The sequence below is a fragment of the Morone saxatilis genome, unplaced genomic scaffold (assembly GCF_004916995.1).
Source record: "Morone saxatilis isolate NCDOM2014 unplaced genomic scaffold, NCSU_SB_2.0 Contig24, whole genome shotgun sequence".
In the NCBI taxonomy this organism is placed as follows: Eukaryota; Metazoa; Chordata; class Actinopteri; family Moronidae; genus Morone; species Morone saxatilis.
Genome location: NW_023339807.1, coordinates 4,436,997 through 4,451,532, shown reverse-complemented (window position 1 = coordinate 4,451,532; position 14,536 = coordinate 4,436,997). Strand labels below are relative to the sequence as shown.

The 14,536-nt window shown below is 40.7% G+C and overlaps 2 protein-coding genes across 4 annotated transcripts; one reads left to right on the top strand and one right to left on the bottom strand.

The window, feature by feature from the left end:
- Nucleotides 1–2,737: 2,737 nt before the first annotated feature.
- LOC118335529 (antizyme inhibitor 1-like) lies at nucleotides 2,738–10,860 on the top strand. Of its 3 annotated transcripts, none has more exons than XM_035671846.1 (12): nucleotides 2,738–2,972; nucleotides 4,651–4,772; nucleotides 6,198–6,408; nucleotides 6,618–6,791; nucleotides 7,157–7,329; nucleotides 7,663–7,797; nucleotides 7,962–8,043; nucleotides 8,196–8,270; nucleotides 8,364–8,529; nucleotides 8,781–8,896; nucleotides 9,271–9,491; nucleotides 9,625–9,739. In XM_035671846.1, exons 3-12 carry the CDS (start codon nucleotides 6,307–6,309, stop codon nucleotides 9,737–9,739), a joined length of 1,359 nt encoding a protein of 452 aa, XP_035527739.1. In that variant the 5' UTR covers nucleotides 2,738–2,972; nucleotides 4,651–4,772; nucleotides 6,198–6,306. The 3 variants fall into 3 exon arrangements, with proteins under 3 accessions (XP_035527739.1, XP_035527738.1, XP_035527741.1); XM_035671845.1 differs by lacking the exon at nucleotides 2,738–2,972 and adding an exon at nucleotides 3,654–3,874 and having other exon boundaries at nucleotides 9,625–10,860; XM_035671848.1 differs by lacking the exon at nucleotides 2,738–2,972 and adding an exon at nucleotides 3,655–3,874 and having other exon boundaries at nucleotides 9,274–9,491; nucleotides 9,625–10,860.
- A 276-nt stretch (nucleotides 10,861–11,136) lies between these two features.
- Nucleotides 11,137–14,517, bottom strand: LOC118335528 (Krueppel-like factor 10). Its single transcript, XM_035671844.1, has 4 exons — nucleotides 14,359–14,517; nucleotides 13,443–13,661; nucleotides 11,972–12,914; nucleotides 11,137–11,832 (listed from the first exon to the last, which is right to left on the bottom strand). Exons 2-4 carry the CDS (start codon nucleotides 13,650–13,652, stop codon nucleotides 11,555–11,557), a joined length of 1,431 nt encoding a protein of 476 aa, XP_035527737.1. The 5' UTR covers nucleotides 13,653–13,661; nucleotides 14,359–14,517; the 3' UTR covers nucleotides 11,137–11,554.
- Nucleotides 14,518–14,536: the final 19 nt, after the last annotated feature.

Sequence of the window (14,536 nt, the reverse complement as noted above, 5' to 3'; positions counted from 1 at the left end):
TAATCTTTAAACTACCTGTTCTCTTGGACTACAGTGACTTACTGCTTCCAGTAATGCAGGCATAGAGTACACACATATATAAGGCTATGTATAGTATGTACATGTGAGAGTCAGCTGTGGAAGAAGTACTCAGATCTTTTAAGTAAAATAACACAATGCTTTGTTACAAGTAAAATTAGTACTTATTATGCCTAATGGCCCATTTCATATGAATATATATTGGATTACAATTATTGAAATCCTCCACAACAGTACAGCATCATATTTTACTTGTTGACTATAGTTGTTAATCTGAATATGCAAAGTAACTAATAACCAAATTTCTAAAATAAAAAGTACAACATTTCTCTATTAAATGTAGTGGATTACAAGCATAGAGTAGTAGCATAAAATGGAAAAACTCAAGTTAAATACAAATATCTCAAAATTGTACTCAAGTACAGTAAATGTGTAAATGTAGTTAGTTATTTTCCACCACTGGTTAGTGTGGATATATGTTGCGGTGTGTAAGATACATATGTAGTATATGTAGTCCATATCTGTGCAGGTAGACATCCACATACAGGAAGGGCATTCTCCTACACAACTTACTTGTAGAATATCTAAGAAACCATAATAAAAAACACTTTTCATACAGTATCATGCAGGGTCTATATTTAGTTTAATTGATGTGGTCTGATTCTCTCAGAAACAATGTACTTTTACAGTAAACCACATATAATGAACTACTGACAAAGAGTTATGTTATGAATTCATCATAATTACTTATTCTGCAATCTGTCTCGGCAGAAAGGAAACAAGGGTGAAATGTGCATCATTTTTTTAGATTGTGTTATTGTTTGACCATCATGGTATATCTGGCTGTATCTCTCCACTACTCTGACACCATTGTTAAGAATGACATGTCCTGGGAAAGCCCAGAGATAAAGCCAGATCCTTTTTGGTAGCATATCGTACAAACACAAATTGAACTACTTTACAGTCAATGTTCGGGTGTGTTGGGGAAGATTGCGTTGGATTTTCACAAGCGTAGCTGTAATAACTGTCAGAAAAGAAATGAACTGAAATTCATAGTGAGATTGCTTTTGCATATTTGTTACACTGAAGCCAGTTGCTTTATATTTCCCTGCTTAGCATTCAGATCAGTGTGAGGAAAAGTTTGTTTGGAGTTCCTTTTACTTAGCAACATTCTTTGGCAGAAAGAGCTGCTGAGTGACCGAACAACACTTACAACACCAGTGTGTTGCGTAAGACCAATTCATGATGGGTTTATCCAGTCACTTATGTCCACGTAATGAGTAAATCAATTACTGTAACTCAAATATGTAGATACTGTAGATTTATAGTTGTCTTATCTGGTCGTCATTTTGTTTATAATAAACATTTTATGCTTGAAAACAAAGAGGGCAATTAATTTAGTTGAATTTGCTGTTTCATTTTATGTTGCCTTTGCTGGAATCTGATGTTTATTCCTCTGACTGGAGACTTTTGGTCAGTCAGGGTTAATCTATGCTGGGTCTTTCTAAATCTGTCTGTTGATGTAATCTGTTTGCAATGTTTGCAAATAAGAATTCCTGCTGCACAATGCAGCCACTGGAGTATTTGCCCTCACAGTGGGTGGTACACATGTCCCGTTGTCGCATACCCAGTGGCTGCGGTGGCTATTATGATCCAAACAATGGAAATAAAACATTGTGCTTTACTGGAAGCCACTTTAGATGCTATGTGTGATTAGGCTTATATATACATAGTCTCATTTAGTGTCGGAGAAAACAGGCACAAAACACGGAACAGCTTTTGTGTTGCAGTCCGAGGAAAAGACATTGCCTCTTCAGCCTTCACAATGGCCTCTAAGCTGTAGTTTTATTAGTGAAACAAATGCTGCTATTGTTTATTTTTTCCTGAGGGCTGCTCAAAGCTCATTTAAATATCACAGTAAATTCACAACTGTTCTGGTTAGTTGGTAAAAAAACAACACATCATGCACTATTTGAGGTGGAACGATCAGCTTGATAAAGATGTAGGCAATCTTGCTTTGCTCGAATAGGTACATCTGGATAGACTAGGACTTTCTTTTTTTTTTTAATCCTAGAAAACACAACACGATGCAAAGTTTAGAAGTGAGAACATAATCGCTCTTATGTGCATTCCATACATATTTTGCTGCATTTTTGAGTTAATCAAAGACTGTACTGTAGGTCTCTGTCACTCTGTAACAATTCTTGAAAACTCAGAATCAAGGGAATGAGTGCCCAAAGACTAAACAGACACTACTGAAAATAGACTTTAATTCCAGGACACACACAAGTGGATCATTACAAAAAGATAATCTTAATGGTGAACTCCAATACGCATTTTCATAGATATATGTTCCAATAATACTAAAGAAATATGCAAAGAAATTATATTACAGATTACTAAAATTAGTAAATTAATATTGAATAAGAAAAATAAAATATGCAATAAAACCTCTAAAAACCACTGTATGACCACTGTGGAATTAGACATTGAATTTGGGATTTTATGCTCAGGTCTGCGTCTTTTAAGATCAAGATGATGTCAGTATGGATATGGAGTCAAAAAAAAAAGGCCCCAGAGAAAACACTTCCCTTCTGTTTAGTTAACAGTAGCAGAGCTTTCCTTGGCACCCTCCTCCTCCAGTGTTGAGGAGGGAGACATGCAAATTTATCTCCTTGGAAAAAACACGGCCCCAGACCCTGCATTTTCAGAGGCAGGCACAACTTCTCAAAGTCACAACAACAAAGGCAAAGGGACGGGGAAATCCAGTCTGAGCTTGAACTTGCTTGCTTGAAGCAAAAGACATGCACCCATCTATTTATTACTCATGGGACTGATGCTTTGCAACTGTTGACTTTGACTGCAAGGAAAAAAGGAAAATTCTGCTAACTTTATTGGACAGCATTTTGTCCTTATTACTGAGCCATGGGGAACACAATGAAGACATAACACAGGTAATTCTTGGACATTTTATACAGGTTAACTGTTTTAACATACTGTATATACAGGTTATTATAGATATAGCTTGTAGTCAACCAATCTGTGATTTTATTGCTGAAGATACATTTTAATCTCACGGTTTCTGGAATATTTCTGAATTATTCTGTGAATTGTATGGGGAAAAAAATATAACAACAAACTCATCTTTGGATTATTATTAATATCATTGAATTATATATTATTATTATTATTATTATATATCCTTATTATCATTATATGTTATTATCGCAAGTTAGAGCAAGGGTTAATTATTGTAATAATTTATGGCTTAATGAGTCAATGAATAAATGTTCCACATGTCATTTATTATCGTGTTGTAAAACTGAGGTCGTCGTCTTTGGGTTTGACAGCTCTAAACTCCGCCCATCTAAAATGTGTCAAACTCCCCATATTTAAGTAGAAGCAGACCGGAAAATATGTTTATATAATTTGTAATTCGGTAGTCATTTTAAAGAAGAATGAACATTTCCTTAAAAATACATTTATAAGATCAATATCTTATTTCAGTGTGGTTTTATTTCCACATTGGTGCTTTGTATTACTAAAAAAAGTTTCAATATGTTGGTTAATGTGGATTTTATTTTGATAATTGAACCGGATATTGTGGTGATTGCAGGGCATTGAACGGTACCGTGTGTCGGTCCGTCTCACTCGACCTCCACTGTTGCCTTCCGCTCGGTCGTGACAAATGATCCCTACTAGCTTTCATCGACAAACCCTCGGACGACAATAACTCGACCTAATCCACCACGTCCATGGCAGCTATCCTTTTCTCTCTTAGTAACCCCACCACTCTTTAAAAATTCCGCCTAAAAAGAAAAAGCGTTCTGTCCCCTCATTTGGGTTTTCAGCAGACGTAAGTAATCTTAGCTAACCGCGCTTTAGCCTGCTACTTAGCATGTTGTTATATTAACCTGGTAACTTAGCGTTCGTTTGCCAGCGAGCCATAAATGCTAACTTAGCCATAAGAGATTACAGATAAAGTAATGGTTAGTAGCATTATTAGCTACTGAAAAAAAAATGTGTTACTGATTTTTGTAAAACAATATTTAGCTTAGCTACACTGTGTGTTGCTAGGTAGCTGACGCTAATACCTTATGCTAACGTTACCAATGAATACAAAACTAACTTCACCTGTTACGATAGCGGGGTAGCTAACTTAGGTGTGTGGGTTTAAACTGGTAGCTGGCAGCTTGCTATTAGCGCAGTGAGTGCAAGGGTGTGAAAATACTGTTAGCTGTTGTGTTAACATGGTAATGTCAATCCATCCAAAACTGCTAACGCTAGTCATGATTGCGTCAGTGAAGTTTACTACGGACAATGGTCCAAACTAACTAACAACGGATCCATTTAAAAACAGCCATGACAGGAAAGGTGTGTGTTTGTTACTACGCACAAGGTAAACCATTAACAGTCATTTCTTAATACCACTCCCATGAACTCAACATTTTGCCTGCTCAGCTGCTCACCTGTTGTAACTTACTCAACCACTTTGGAGCTTTTTGTGCACAAACTGCATGTTGAGGTAGACTGGATCATATGTCAGCGGGGAAACAGTCGCTCTCCTTCTCAGAGATGTTAATCTGTCAGTGACTGATTCCTTTGTCCCCTATCCTAAAATGTCCCCTGCAGGTGTACAACAACTATCCCGAGGATCTAGGGGCAGCTCTATACCGAGAGCCATTTGACTTCAACGCCGAGCCACCTTGGGATCCTAGCTGATAGTGGAGGAGTTCATCCCAGGACTCATCCATGTGAGTACATTAGCTGTAAGAATGAATACGTCCTCTTTGATTGTTTGACTGACTATGTTTTCATAGTAGAAGTAATAAAACCGTTTCTTGCGTTTGTGTGTGTCTGTTTTAATGGACAAGTGTCATTGTTTATTAACTATTAATGAACTCCTGACAGAAGGACTAAAAAGGGTGTGTTAACAAGACGCGTGCTCCACATGAATCACAAACAGTTTCTAGTTATTTTAGATCATGCATTTCTGATCTATTTTCAGCACTCCTGTTGAACGCGGTGCTCTGGACTGCTTTTATCTGCAGTAGCTTTTCTCCTGCCCCAATTTAGTTGCAATAAGAGAGATGCATTAGGTTATAGATGGATATTAATTCTGCTAATAGTTACATCTTCTAAGTAGTTCTACTTTGTGTATATAATGCATTAATTATACTAACTGTAAATCCCATGAATGGCATCACTTCTTTCAAAAGTGAAACGTTATGTAAGTCATAGTTAAGCATCTTTAAAGTTATGTAACATCTTGGTTGATTTTTAAAGAGATGATTGGGTTGAGCCATCTCGCAGTCCATTTTTAACTCCTGTTCCTACAGAGGATTTAATAATTGAAGCCTATACAGTTTGGAAAATTTGCAACAATTAAATTTTCCTTTACAGTGAAAAGGGCTCTGCAAATGTACCCATGTCCGTCTGTCCATTATTCATGCACAATATCGCACTTTACAGGGTTTGGGGGAGCACTGACCAACACTGTAGACTTTGACCAACACCATTTGTAGTCTCATGTGGACTTGGTTTCAGTGTCTTGATCATCCGGTGATTTTACTTCCCTTGTACACGTCTGTCAGTGATTGCACTTTTTTGAAGCAGTAGCCGCTGCCTTGTCACAGTTGTCAGCAATATAGCAGGCGTTCTAGACACATTGTTGGTCTCCCTTTTTGACCTCCCAGTGCCACGGCCATGTCACATCTGCTCCAGTCCAGACTACTGCGCCTCTCTGATGTATTGTACATCATTATTGAAAGTGAAGTTGTGACACCAATGCCGCCAGTATTGTACCTTGTTTAATGCCATCAAAAAGAACCTTTACGGGTCACCAGCTCAGGGATTCATGGTGATTGTTGGGAGTAATTGATGGTAAAGTAAATGAACCCTGTGCCCCAGACTCTGTGTTTTCACAGCGGCTTTTCAGAAGAATAGGCCTCTTCCACAAAGCCGTCCTGTAACGTGGAGCCTGCTCTGTGCTCTGATTGGATGCTCACTGAAAATGACTTGTTTGATTGGGGATCTCATCAGAAAGGTTTAGGTTCCAGCCACTGAATAAACTAGAAGAGAGTTGGACAACATCAATGAGTAATTATCCAAATATGATTGAATTGTTATGCTTCTTGGGCTTTGTGTCATATGTGAACTTTGCTTTTTCTCTTGTACAGTTTGTTGCATAAGTCTAGGACCCCAGGGGCTCGAGAGGGAGCGAGCAAGACCACTTTGGACTAGCCACATTCTTTATGCCTGTCGGATTAGAAGAAAACGGTTGAGAGGATGAAAGGAATCACTGATGAACCACAGTATTCTGTCGGTCTACTGGAGGGAGGAACGGCCCTCTGTGACGTGATTGACAATCACATTTATGAACAAACTCTGGTAAGGGCTCTCACTGCAACAACATGTACATTTAGCACGTATTGCTAAACCTGAATTTCTTATGGTCTTAGAATTGCCTCAAACACCTGTTACTGTATTGTATTGTGTTGTTTATTACATGTGCTGTGGTTCCACACAGACGGTTGTGCAAAAGCTTGCAGTGTGTATTTCGTCTGACTCGACCGCATGTATGTTTCCTTCTTCCTCAGTCTGAGAAGAATGCATTCTTTGTAGCAGACCTGGGAATTATAATGAGGCAGCATGTTCGCTGGCGAACCCACATGGCCCAAATTCGACCCTACTACGCTGTTAGATGCAACAGCAGTCCAACTGTTATTGAAGTTCTTGCTGCCCTTGGCACTGGATTCATTTGCACCAACAAGGTACTCTCTCACAAGCATGGTCACTGTTGTCGGTTCAGGTTTCTCAACAGAAAAGAATCACATTTTCTACGTTTCCCATTTTACAAAGTAGTAATTGCATCCAGTAATGCACCACCCCTGTCTCTACCAGGGCAACTACTTGTACATTTATCGGGGTTAATATTGTACAACTCTTGGTCCACAAGCTGTAGAATAGACATATAGGCACCACCAAGTGGTCAGAGTACCTCAGTGCCGACCTTTTCAGAAATTGTTGATCATATATCCTGTCTGTAGTAAACCATGCAGGATGTATGATGAAATGTCTAGCCCACATACATTATATTTGTGTAATACTGTTCTGTCTTTGTCTCTTTGTATTTTAGTCTGAGCTTGAGCTAGTACAAAGCCACGGTATTCCCTCAGAAGACATCATCTACAGCGGTGTTTGCAAACAAGTCTCCCAGATTAAATACGCTGCTAAGAACGGCATTGACCTCCTGGTGTGTGATAATGAAGCGGAGCTTCGCAAGATTTCTCGCTGCCACCCCAATGCCAAGTAAGGGCTTGATGAGCATTAGTCCTAGTGTCAATGATCATGTGACTCATGACTCAAGCTGCTATTTCAACATTGTCAAGTAATTGGATTGGAGTCATTAAATGCTGTCCATCTTACGCTGTGTCTTAAAGTGTCTTGAAATACAGTGTGTTGTTTCCCACCGTCTGGCATATTAGGATTGCCATTATCAAAAGGCTTTCTGTCAAATCCGGCTGTATAAATTCATTTGGTCTGAGCTGCAGACATTTTGGGATATAATGTATCACCTTCTCAACTCATCTGGTTTCTTTTTTTCTCCGCAAACCAGTAACCAAGATCCTGTATTTAATTCAGGCTGCTGCTACAGGTTTCAACAGAAGCATCTAGCCAGGACGATGAGATGAGCATGACATTTGGCTGCTCCCTCAAGGACTGCAGGCATCTGCTGGAGAAGGCAAAGGAGTTGGGTGTGCAGGTGGTTGGAGTCAGGTGAGGCTTGCAGATATGCACTCTGAAGAAATACACATATTCTCAGCTCTCTCTTGAACAAATGACTTTAATTATTATTCAGTCCAACCTGCTACAGGATAGATTTTTTACTTATTGTGAAGATGTCACAGTTTGAAGATTAACCATGTCCTTTTCCTTGGCAGATCTCACATTTCCAGCTCCTGTAAGGATGACCAGGTGTACATCCATGCCATATCTGATGCCCGTTGTGTCTTTGATATGGGAGTAAGTAATGTTGATTATTATGTTGTTAGTTGCACTGTTCAGTTCTGTGATTCTGTGCTTTATGTTTTGGACACGTGCAACAGCTCTAGAAACTCTCACTTGGTAATCTCTGGTGTTTTGGTTACACATTTACAAGCCTTTGTCTGCCTCAGGAGGAAATTGGTTTCAACATGAAAATCCTAGATATCGGCAGTGGCTTCAGTGGCTCTGAGACGCAGCTGGAACTGGTCAGTATCTTTCTATCTGCTTTTTCAAAATGTCTTTTTTTAAAGACCTACCCTTTTTTGGTTCCTACTTTTTACCCCTGTCAACTCTTGCAGATCAATAGCACAGTCATGTCTATGGTGGACCTGTATTTCCCTTCTTCTACTGGAGTTTCCATCATTGCGGAGCCTGGCAGCTTCTTCGTGTCCTCTGCTTTCACTCTGGCTGTGAACGTCATCTCCAAGGAGGTGGTGGCACGTGATCGGCAGGACCAGGCACATGGTCAGTGGCATGATATTCATTTAGGTTATATATTCAAAATCTAGGACTAGGACTTATTTACTGGCAAGAAAACAGACTTAATATGGGCAAGTTTTATACAGCATGCTGCAGGGTCATGGGGAAGCCATTTTGAATGTCCAGGAATTGGCAACATTACAAGTGTAGAAATGTAATGCAGCTGTTGCATGAAAGATGCAGTATGTAAAGTCAATCCAACAGCCACAAACAGTAGCTACCATCTCTCTGAACAGATGATCCATCCCCCAACGATGAGCCAGAGTTCCAGTACTACATGAACGAGGGAGTGTATGGGTCATTTGCCAGCAAACTCTCTGAAACACTGATCGCTGCTCCATCTGTTCACAAGGTGAGTCTCAAACATTCTCTATGGGTCAAGATGTAACCACAAAACTTTACGTTCTCTTTGCTTCTCAATACTTTTGAGATACATTTATTTTATATTTGATTAATTACACACTTGTTAGTCACATTACATCCTAATAAGTAGGTGGATACATTTACGCACTGTAGAATAAGAATTATCTTAGATGCCACCATCTTCTGCTCTGAGCAGTAATAGGTTATGTAATCGGAGGGGAAGAAACACAGTTGTAGGAAACTTTATTTCATTGTTCTTAACTGGCTATGATATTCAGATCTGTCGACCTGTTATCATCTCCAGTTGATGAAGATCATTATGTGTTGGATTACTAAATAAATGATCTCTGCCCTGTATGTTAGCAGAACACGGCCCTGAATGCTCCAGTGTTTGGCAGCAGCCTGTGGGGTCCCTCTGGGGATGACCTGGACCAGGTAGTGGAGCACTGTCTGTTGCCTGAGCTCAACATCGGAGACTGGCTCATGTTTACCCAAGCAGGAGCATACAGTCTGGGTCAGCCCCTCTGCACCGCCACTGACTCCCCTTCACCCCCTGTATACTATGTCATCTCCTCTAGGGACTGGTAAGGACCTCCTTGGCGGAGTATTTTTAAACCTAGAGTGTGTTGCAAAGTTCCCAGATTAAAAGAAACCTTGAGAATGTTAAAAAAAAAATTTTGCAGATAGTGTCCTTGACTTTTCATTTTCCCCCACCAGGTTTGAGATGCAGGACACTGGTGTCACCCATGAGGCTACATTGAAGAACTTCTCATTGGTCCCTTATTTCCTCAATTCCTGCCAAACAGAGGCTGCCCTGTCTGTCCCAGCTTAGCAATCATCAGACCAGGAAGACTTTAACCTTTTCTTTACTGATTTCTGCTGCTAGCTTCCTCTGGCCTACATTCCACCGGGATGAACAGTGCAGATAATGCTTGAAATTGCTGGGACCAGACTGAATTCATCTCAAAACCCCAACGTAAAGTATTGTAAGTGATTAAACCCAGAAAACCCAAGTAGATGTTCATTTGTATGCAACAAAATGGATGAGCTCCGACAAGAGATGCATTCTTCCCTCTGCTTTGGGCATCCCATGGCACTATAGTTCACACTCATACAGTAGACATATAATTATTTTAAATGATTATATTTGACAAATGTATTATCTATATATTCAATGCTGTTGCCAGTCTTGTAAAGTAAGATATGTATCCCTGAGTGAAGCAGTGTATTTAAACAGAAACACAGTTCTGAGGTGTTGTAGGCTACTATGCTACAAGATGTGTATTTATGATTTTAATTGGTTGTATAGATTATTTTGTGTGATTTTTGATTTTATTATTACATTTCAAATCTGTCGTCCTTCTCAGTGTTTTTGAAATGGAAACTTGCATATGGAGGTGCATTTACTCATCTGTGTGATCAGTGTGCATGAAATCCACTCCTGGAACAATGATTAGTGCAGTCTGCCCTGGTGTGGTTGGGAAGCTAATGGTTCAGTGTTCACCAGTAAACTGGTGTTTCAGTGTTTTTCTAAAGAGCTGAGTAGCTCACTTGGACCAGCAGGTAGCTGCTATGCCACAACATAGCAAAGCAGGTTCATTACACAGCATGTGCCGCAGATGGAACAAGGGAAGTGTTGATGGATAATGAATCAGCTGACATGGAAATATGGGGACTTTTAAAAAAAAAAAAAAACATTTATAATGCTAGAACCCTTACTTTTTGCTCTCACTATTTGTACTGAATTTGTTTGAAAATGCTTTTTCAACATTTCTGACTGTGTTGGAAGAATATTATTTCCCAACTGTGGAAGTATACTTGCAAGGTATATCATATCTGTGAAATTTTCTCCCCATCTGTGTCTAAGGCATGATGACTCATCGGGCATTTGCCTGTTAAAAACATGTATCTGTGCTCAACATGTAATAAACACCTCATTAACTGGACTGTGAATCACTGTGTCTGTGTTTTATTATCAGTAACACCTTGCTGCCATTACACAGACCTGCTGACATAAACCACTTTTAGAAATGCTTCTTGTAACACGATTTCACCTAGTTCTCATCCTGGATGATGTGATCACAGGCTAAGAGGGATTTGGTTTGAAACTAACAGGTCAAAACAATGTACAGACTATGGAACAACACTAGTTAGTCTAACTCATTGTCATTGTATGTATGTAAAATAGGCTGGACAGACACTACACAAAAAAGCAAGGCCAAGACAAAATATGTGTTCAAGTTTAATAAAGAAATCTTTTTTTCCCTGCTGTGCATAATTAAATAGATTTTCATATGTCACAAAAGAACAATATTCAACATTCTTTGGTCAAATATCACTTAAAAGTAAACATATATTTACCATTCATTTGTAAAAGTGAATGTTGCTTACAGAACAGTATTCAGTGTAATTGCTCAGTTTAAGGTGATACAGTAGTTTGAATGTAAACAGCCTCATTACCTCGTTCATTTTCAACTATAATCACTAGGGAACAGCTCAGTAGCCAAGGCTTTACATGCTTCATTTTCAGTTCAGCAGCTGAATGGTGACGTGTAAAAATCAGGCACACACTCCCCTCTGTGCATTCTCTGAGACTCGAGTACAAAAGCCTCACATTCAGTCTCACAGTTTTCACTTTGGTGTCTCATCAGGACGCCTCGCACAGAGTTTGTTGAACGTAGAGTGTTGTGGAAGCTGTGTGGTCAGCAGACTGGGTGACCTCTAACGCCCAGCAGGGCGTCTTCCTCGCTGCTTGGTGTCGCCGGGCGTGCTTGGCCAGGTGGTCGCTACGCATGAAGCGGCTGAGGCACACAGCGCAGGCAAACCTTTTCTCCCCTGTGTGGGTGCGTCGATGGCGAGACAGCTCATCGGAGCGAGCGAACCGCCTCTCGCAGCCCTCCCACTTGCACTTGAAGGGCTTCTCACCTGTTGGAAGACAGACAATGAAGTCTTTTCATGCATGTGCCATATTTTTTGCAAGTGATGCTGACTTTTAGTTGCTTTGTTTGTTTTAGTATCCAGAAAAGTGCCCTATTAATAAAATGTATATACTTTCATCTCTTACCTGTATGTGTCCTCATGTGGGCCTTGAGGTGGGAGCTCTTGAAGTAAGTCTTGCTGCAGTCCTCACGGGGACAAACATGACTGCGTACGCGGGACACTTCTGGCTGCACTGGGCTTTGTCTTTGCTCCATCAAGGCAGGGCCAGGAGAGGGGGCGATGGCTGGTAGCTTGGCGCCACCAGGTGTCACCAGTGCTGGCTGGACGTAGAGTGTAGGAACTGCCGGCTGAGGGACAAAGAGCATTACGGGGCCTCTTGCCACCTGACCCCCTAGGAGGAAGACCTGAGCAGGAGGTGAAGCTGCTTGGGTTTGCTGTGGTGGTTTGTGTTTGTGCTGCTGTTGTGGCTGTGTGTGCATCAGCAGTGCTGATGGGATAGGTAGTAGTTGTTGTTTCTGACTCTCAGAGGCTGTAACAGGTTTTTGCACAACAGTGGTGGAAGGAGAGGAGACAGGAAGAATCTGGCAGTAGACAGGCACAGGAGAGACCCCAGGGCCACCAGCCGGGACAGAGGAGACAGCCCGAGGTGTGTTTGTTGTTTTATCATCCAGGCATATAGGACTCATCTGGGTCTGGCTGGCTAAAAATGCATGTGGCAAAGTCATAGTGACAGGTTTCTGTGGCGTGGCTGCATTAGAGTCACACTGTGTTACAATATTCCCTATTGAATCTCTGCCATTGAGCCTATCTTCAGAGCTCAGGTCTGTTTTAGAGTCTTTTGTATGAGTGAATCTGACTTCCCCGGAGACAGGATGGACCTTATAGGAGCAGCTCCGGCCATCTGAAGTGTGGCGGATTACACTGGTGCACTGGAATCGTTGCTGAGAAGCAGCAGCGTGTGTGTGCAGATGAGTCTCTTGTGTTGGCTGCCAGCTTAGACTTCCAGCTGCTGCTGAGGGCGGGTGGGTGGCCTCAAAGTGGGGAGGACTGTACGGCGGAGTCATACACTGAAAAGAAAGGAGGGTTTCACTGACAAATTCTATCTTGCAAAACAGGCATCTTATTTGAACTCACGGCTACAAACCCCACTCTTATCATACAGCCTTAATTTAATTTTAAGTTGTATGTGCATGTGTATTTGTGTATGTTTATGTATTATGTAAGTCTCATCAGTTTGTTCTTGTTACTTAACTTCAAATGTTCAGTATGTATGTATGTATGTATGTATGTATGTATGTATGTATGTATGTACTTGAATATTCCTGTTGTTTTTCATGGCTTCCTGTTTGCCTTTGTAAAGAACTTTGTAATTTGTTGAGTCCTACATAAATAAACATTATTATGATTATGATTTACAAATTTACTAGTATCTTAACACCTGGTGAGGCATTAAGTATGGGGTGAAGTCAGAGTTGATTAGAGATGACTTTACAGATATAAATGAAACTAAATGCAAGTAGTAGAGCATAAACATAAACATTTCCATATCCAACACCAGATTATGCAAAACCTCTGAGCCCATCTGTATCACTTACCAAAGGAGAGTCATGTAGCACAGTAGAACCAAGGGGGACAGAGTCGTCCTCTGAGCAGTCTGAGGACGGAGTCAGGGGTCTGGAGTGTCTGAAGCTCTTCCGGTGCTTAGTCATGGACATCAGAGCCTCCACAGCCTCCATATCACCTGCACCCAAAGGAGCGGGCTGGAATTCACACTGGATGTCTGAGTAGAGCTCCTGAACTTCCATGTTGCAACTCTAATAAAAGAGCATAATTGAGTATAAGACATCACCGCGGCCTGCTCTTTCATTTGATCTTCACCGTACATTTTCAACATGTGACACATTGCCGTCTTGTAATGAACTTTTCTTCAACAGACCAGCTGTAACCATGCTGGATTTAAAGCTGTGCATACAGTTAACCCTACACTGCGCACATTATGTAAGCCGACATACGCAGTCCACATGTCTCAGTGTGCTCAATCAATGCTTTAAAGCTTATTGGTTTTGCCATTAAGTCAACACATATATAAGAATATGCAAAGGAGCATGTGAAGTGAGCATGATCAGCTGTTGCTCTTCAGCACTGGGGACCTTTCACCTACTTCTCCGGGGGACAAAAGCACTAACTGTGCTGCTTACACAAACAGTCACACAATACTTAACAACCCCTCCCTGACCTTCCCAGCACATACACATCCACACACTGCAGACACACTCCTCAACAGCCATCCCTGATGAAGCCGCTGGTACATTGATGAACTCTGACCTAGATATAAGCTGGTCACACTAAAGCTTGACAACAATATTTGGAGATAAAACAAACAAAAGCAATTACACTATCTATTTATTATTAAATATATAAAAGCACGTCCTCCTAGAAGTTAAAGTACTCGTTATCAGAAGAAATAAATGTGCTATACTATTGAATATATAAAATAATATATATACTTACATCTTCTGTGAGTCTGTGTGAGGTGTTCAGGAACCTAGTTTAACTGCCGAGCACTGCTGGTCTCTTGTGTGAACACTTGAAACCAAAATTGTATGATTCCCAGTTTTCTCCTCAGGCGGGTTCCCATTCATCGTTTCAAACCCGGTGGGGAAAAGAGGGGCCTGGCTTAACGCCTCGG